This window comes from Zootoca vivipara, chromosome 6, assembly GCF_965207765.1.
Source record: "Zootoca vivipara chromosome 6, rZooViv2.hap1.1, whole genome shotgun sequence".
Lineage (NCBI taxonomy): Eukaryota > Metazoa > Chordata > Lepidosauria > Squamata > Lacertidae > Zootoca > Zootoca vivipara.
Window position 1 is genome coordinate 87372640 of NC_142589.1, and position 6520 is coordinate 87379159.

At 54.4% G+C, this 6520-nt stretch overlaps 1 protein-coding gene across 1 annotated transcript; it reads left to right on the plus strand.

Moving 5' to 3' along the window:
- Positions 1-2398: 2398 nt before the first annotated feature.
- Positions 2399-3316, plus strand: LOC118086071 (E3 ubiquitin-protein ligase RNF167-like). The gene has a single exon (XM_035117313.2). It carries the CDS (start codon positions 2399-2401, stop codon positions 3314-3316), a length of 918 nt encoding a protein of 305 aa, XP_034973204.1.
- The last annotated feature ends 3204 nt before the right edge of the window (positions 3317-6520 follow it).

Here is a 6520-nt window from a genome sequence, read left to right on the forward strand (position 1 = left end):
AACCAAAATGGTCAAAGGCCTGGAAACGATGCCTTATGAGGAACGGCTTAGGGAGCTGGGTATGTTTAGCCTGGAGAAGAGAAGGTTAAGGGGTGATATGATAGCCATGTTCAAATATATAAAAGGATGTCATATAGAGGAGGGAGAAAGGTTGTTTTCTGCTGCTCCAGAGAAGCGGACACGGAGCAATGGATTCAAACTACAAGAAAGAAGATTCCACCTAAACATTGGAAAGAACTTCCTGACAGTAAGAGCTGTTCGGCAGTGGAATTTGCTACCAAGGAGTGTGGTGGAGTCTCCTTCTTTGGAGGTCTTTAAGCAGAGGCTTGACAGGCATATGTCAAGAATGCTTTGATGGTGTTTCCTGCTCGGCAGGGGGTTGGACTGGATGGCCCTTGTGGTCTCTTCCAACTCTACGATTCTATGATTCTATGTATACGTTAGTCAAAGCTGCATGCAAAAAATATGTTGGTTAGGAGAATAATCCGTACTAAGATGCTGATGAATTTTAATGAGAACTGGACTTAAAGACTGGAAAAATGAGGAACAGAAACTGATATTGAACAACAATTCCCTCGCCCTCCCCCAAATCCCGACTTGTCTCATAGTCCCTGGCTCTCAGCTTCTGGCTCACCTCGGGTGGTTTCCCATGTGTCAGACCAGGCAAGTTGTCTCTTAAAGGCTCAAAACGCCTGGCATTTCTGACTGCTGCTGCTTGTAACCTGGCTTCTTAGGGTAGATCCACACTGCGCATTTAAAGCACATGTGATGTGCATTTAAAGCACATGGCCCATAGGAACTGTAGTTTGTTAGGGTTGTGGAAAATAGTATAGCTTTGTGAAAACTACAGGGATTCTTTGGGGGGGGGGAGTCAAGTGCTTTAAATGTGTGTCAAATGTGTGGTGCGGATCTGCCCCTGCTGCCCCAAAGAGGAACAACTTTGGCAGAGGATGGGTTAAAAATTCAAGGAGGGCCGTTGCCTCCCTCCTTCAGAGTTTGGCTCTTCCTTGGAGTGGCAAAGCGGGACCCTTTCCCTCCGTAATTGCTCCTCTCTTACGCTGGCATGACAGCATCTCCTCTGCGGCTTGTTGACATTTAAATAAATCAGAATCCGAACTAGCGAGGAGATTGCCTGGGCAGGGAGGGGAGGTCGGAGGGGCCTGGGGAAGAGGGGAGAGAACCCTCAAGCAGCCGGAGCAACCGTCACAGGCCCAGCTACCGGGCAAAGAAACGGCACTTCCAATTTCTTGACAGGCGGGCACGAAACAGAGGCAGAGGCTGGAGCACAGAAAGCAGAAGACATGGTGTAATCGCCCTTGGGAGCACCCTAGCGATTACCCTGTTAGCTGGGGTGGTGTCATGGACTGGCTGGATGCTGAGAAGTGGGGGGGGCACACCAGCTGGGGGAGCCCCAAGGGAAGAAGGCTCAGAGTCCTGATCAGAGGGAGAAGCCTGGGAGGAGGAGGTGGTAGAAGCTGAAGAGGCAACAGGGTTTAGTGATCAGGAAGACGGTGCAGTAGAGGGAAGTCCAGGCTTAGGGGCAGAAAATGGGGATGGAAAGGAAGGGGGCCAAGAGGCAGAGATAAGGCAGGCGGCTGAAGAATCCAGGGTTTCTCCCCCTCCTGCTGTGACCAGTCCCACCGCCGGTCTCTCAGGACCAGAAGAGGCATGAAGAGGGTAGAGCAGAGACAAACAAGACGAAAAAGTATCAGATTGTTTGGGAAGGACCCGGGAGAGGAGGAGATTTAAGGAACTGTGGAAAGGAGGTACTCACAACTGCCTTATTGGGGCAAGATCTACGGGGAAGAGTTGCTGAGATAAATTCATGACGATCTAAAGGCTGCTAGCCACAAGGGCTATTCTGAAGCAGTTCTGAAAACCAGTTGCTGGAGACCACAGGAGGGGAGAGGGCTCTTGTGCTCAGGTCTTGCTTGCAGGCTTCCCCAGTGGGATACCTGGTTGGTCGCTGCGAGAACAGGATGCTGAACAGGATGCCCCCACTGGCCTGACACAGCCAGGCTCTCCTTACGTTTGTGTGAGGGTCCCGTGGCATTGTTCGCTCTCACTCCATCTTTCCTCTGCTCACCAGCCAGGGTTGTAGTCAGTGAGTGATGTCATAAGGGGCCAGGCAGTTTCCAAACAACTATTGCTGAGAAGGTCGGAGGTGCAAGTGGTGGAAAGTGTGGGGTGGGGGGAGGAGGTGATTGACATCTATGATTGAAAAGCTCTTTTGGAAGCTGGTCCCGGAGAAGGAACCATCCCTGTGAGAAGCGTGTGCCTTGCTGTTGGCCTTGCCTCCGTGGTCCCAAACCAGCTCTCCAAGATGCGCAGGTGAGACCTGAATTTCCCACCAAGCTCTCCACCCCACCACCCTTGTCCACGGAAGGTGACCTCCAAGATGCAGCTCTCGCTTCTCTCTGCTCCTTCGCTGGTGGCCTTTTCCCTGGTTCTAGAGGTCACCTTGGCCAAGCCGTTCGTCTACCTGGTCTACACCCAGAACTCCACCTGCCTCGATTTCAAAGCTGTCCCCGCTTGCTTCGGCCCTCCACTCCCCCAGCTGGGTCTGACGGGCTACCTTGTCGAGGTGGTGCCCGCAAATGCCTGCCACCCCCTAATAGCCCCTCCAGTTCCTAAGTCGTCTCCGCTGGGCTACATTGCCCTCATCCGTCGATATGGATGTGCCTTTGACCTCAAGGTCTTCCATGCCCAGCAAGCTGGCTACCGGGCGGCAGTCATCTACAACTTCTACTCCGATTTGCTTCTGAGCATGGCTGTTGAGATAGAAGACTCAAAGGATAGGAAGATCTTGATTCCGTCCCTCTTCATTGGTGGGTCCGCCTCCAAGGTGCTGAGGGGGCTGGTGCGTTCTGGGAACGGCACCAAGGTCACAACAGTGGTGCCTCATGGCTATTACAATCCCTGCTGGGATGATGACACGGACCTCTCTGTTTGGGACCCAGCTCACCATTACCTACAGTTCTGGCCGGGCTACTGCACCCAACAACTGATTGTGGAATTCCTCCGAGAGTTTGGGTTCGTGATCCTCTTGAGCTTGGCAGTCAGCGGCCTGGTCTTCGCCGGCTGCATGAAGTGGTACCGGCGGAGACGAGGCATCAGGGTGAAGACCTTCAGAAGAGGCGACAGCTACGACCTGTGCGTGATCTGCATGGCGGATTACGAGGAGGGAGAGAAGCTGAAGATTCTGCCGTGCTCCCATGCCTATCACAGCACCTGTATCAACACCTGGCTCCTCATCCAGCCCAGGAACGGGAAGACCTGCCCCATTTGCAAGCAGAAGGTGGACGTTGTGATCTAGGCACGCCACGCGGGATACCGCTGGATGAAGGAAGAGGAGGAGGAGGAGGAGACGGAAGGAGGGAGGCCCAACACGAAATATCAGAAACAACAAAATTCTCCCAAACATCAGCCGTTGTCCCCTTCCTTTTATTGAGATTCTGTGTTTACATTTCAGAATTAGGTACAGATGTGTGCCCAGGGTTTGGGTGGGTTTTTCCTTCTTTTTTTTCTCAAAAAATAATAATAAATAAAAGTGCATGTCTCTTGGAAGCTCTGGCGGTCTGGAGGAGGTGAACCCAGGTGGATGGGTGACACCTTGGCAAGCAGGTGAGGTGTCAAGTAGTTCAATGAGGTAAGGGCGGCCTGAAAGCACCTGGCTGTTAATATTCCAAGATGGGGGCAGGAAATCCCCCTGCAGTGTGGGGAAAGTGAGGAAAGACATTACCGTTTATGGAGTTTGTGCCCCAGATTCCAACTCAAGCCTTGGTTGGGTAATCCCACACGGCTTGCTTGTTGGTGACCACTGGGGAGGAATTCTGCCGGCCTGATGCAGCCTCCATCCTCACTGGCCAATAGCCCACCTGAGAGGCACCGGCTCATCCTCCCCTGGTGCTCTGTCTGGGGGCGGAGCGAAGCAAATCCAGCACCCCCTGCAAATTGTGGGTGGGTGGGTGGTTCACGCAGACCTGGGAGAGGTTCAAAAAAGGGCAACTGAAATGATCAAGGAGCTGGAGCAACTCCCCTATCAGGAAGGGTGGCGCTGTGGTCTAAACCACTGAGCCTCTTGGGCAGGCATCCCCAAACTTCGGCCCTCCAGATGTTTTGGACTACAATTCCCATCATCCCCGACCACTGGTCCTGTTTGCTAGGGATCATGGGAGTTGTAAGCCAAAACATCTGGAGGGCCGCAGTTTGGGGGTGCCTGCTCTTGGGCTTGCTGATCGGAAGGTCGGCGGTTCAAATCCCCGTGACGGGGTGAGCTCCCGTCGCTCTGTCCCAGCTCCTGCCAACCAAGCAGTTTGATAGCACTCCAGTGCTGTGGCAGGAAGGTAAACGGTGTTTCCATGCGCTCTGGTTTCTGTCACGGTGTCCCATTGCCACAGAAGTGTTTTAGTCCTGCTGGCCACATGAACCAGAAAGCTGTCTGCGGACGAAGGTCGGCTCCCTCGGCCTGAAAGCGAGATGAGCGCCGCAACCCCATAGTCACCTTTGACTGGACTTAACTGTCCAGGGGTCCTTGACCTTTTCATTTTGGGGTTTTCTTGATTGGGTTTTTTTTTTAGCTTAGCAGGGGGGGGGAGTCCATTAAGAGGGGCCATTGTGGATGTGTGCACAGAGGAAGTGGATAGAGAAACGTTTTCCTCCCTCTCTCCCAACTCTAGAACTCGTGGACATGGACTGAAGCTGATTCAGGACAGATAAGAGAAAGCGCTTCTTCATGCAGTGCAGAGCCACACTATGGAGCTTGTTCCCGCATGAGGCAAGGACGGGTGGCTTTAAAAGAGGATTAGGGAAACTCAAGGAGGATGATAGACTTATCCATGATCACTGAGTGGAGTGGCAGCGTGTTCCTTCCACTGCCAGAGGCAGTAAACATTTGAATATCCGCTGCTAGGAAGTGTGGCGTCATGCTCGGGTCCTGCTTTGTTGCGGCTCCTCAAATCACAGAATCACAAAATTGTAGAGTTGGAAGGGACCCCGAGGGTTATGTAGTCCAACTCCCTCCAAGATCCTTTGGGTCATCTGCAGGGCCGTCTTAAGCATATCAGGCGCCCTGGTGCGAAGATCCCTCCGGCGCGCCCCCCCCCCCAGTCCTTCCAGCTTCCTTTGGGCGAGGCCAAGAAAGGCAGGCTGCAAACAAGCCCCTCTCCTCACTTGCAGCAAGTCATAAAAATAGAATCATAGAATCATAGAGTTGGAAGAGACCACAAGGGCCATCCAGTCCAACCCCCTGCCAAGCAGGAAACACCATCAAAGCATTCTTGACATATGGCTGTCAAGCCTCTGCTTAAAGACCTCCAAAGGAGGAGACTCCACCACACTCCTTGGCAGCAAATTCCACTGCCGAACAGCTCTTACTGTCAGGAAGTTCTTCCTAATGTTTAGGTGGAATCTTCTTTCTTGAAGTTTGAATCCATTGCTCCATGTCCGCTTCTCTGGAGCAGCAGAAAACAACCTTTCTCCCTCCTCCATATGACATCCTTTTATATATTTGGACAATCCACATGCTACCAGGCAGGCTTGAAGAGGCTCCTGTCCCCTCAGCTCCTGCAGCCGTGTACGTGAATGCTGCCTGGCCCTGCTCCCCAGGGCGCTTGTACTTTCCACACACGCTGCGCTCTTACCTCTCCAGTCCCGGCCTTGCACTGAGCGGCGGGTCGAGCGCCACTGCTGCCGCTTCCGCCTCCGCACCTGGACACCGAGTCCGTGCGCCTCAGGCGAGCCGCCACCCAGCCAGGTTTGGGCTCTGCACTGGCTGCTGGGTTAGCGGAGCCCAGCAGCCTCAGTCAGCCAGTCAGTCGCCGCCCCGAACCGGGTGGAAGGGCGGAGGCAGGGAAACAAGCCGGGCAGCAACCCCCCTCCCGGTTGCTTGGGCACGGCCGACGCTGCTCGGTATCCCCCGGCCGCCTCAGCATGAGGGAAGGAGGAGAGATGAGTGCCACGGAGCCAGCGGGGAGAGCCCCTGACTGGAGGAAGGCATCCGAGCCTTCCCTCCAACAGGGATGGCCCTGGGGCTGTGTTTCATTGGTAGAGCTGCTGCCATGTGGCGTCGCCTCTACCAATGAAACGCAGCGCCGGGGTGAGGGATGACCCTGGCGCTGCAGAGCGGAACAGGGTCCTAGTGCCCCTGCTCCGCTCACTTACCTCCCTGCTCTCCCAAGCAGCGCGGGTTGCGGGCGTGCACGAGGAGGGAAAAAGGAGGCCGCCGCGCAGCTCCCCCACTTGCTGGGGCGCCCCTCAGTGCCCAGGCACCCTGGCGCCCCGCACCACTAGACCCTATGGGTGAGCCGGCCCTGGTCATCTGGTTGGCCACTTTGAGGAAAAGATGTGGGTCTAGATGTGGGTCCAGCAGCCAGGCCCTTCATATTTCCTGGAGGACCTCCTCTTCTTTCAGGCAAATCATTCTCCGCTTCCTTCCATTGTCCTATTTGGTTTCCAGCCTTTTGTTCTTTCCCTGCAGTCTCAGCCTAGACTGTTCCCTCCCCTGCCTTCCCTCCACATG

What these genes read in the sequence shown, in the direction of transcription:
- LOC118086071 (XM_035117313.2), top strand. Translation starts at nt 2,399, where the DNA reads ATGCAGCTCTCGCTTCTCTCTGCTCCTTCGCTGGTGGCCTTTTCCCTG.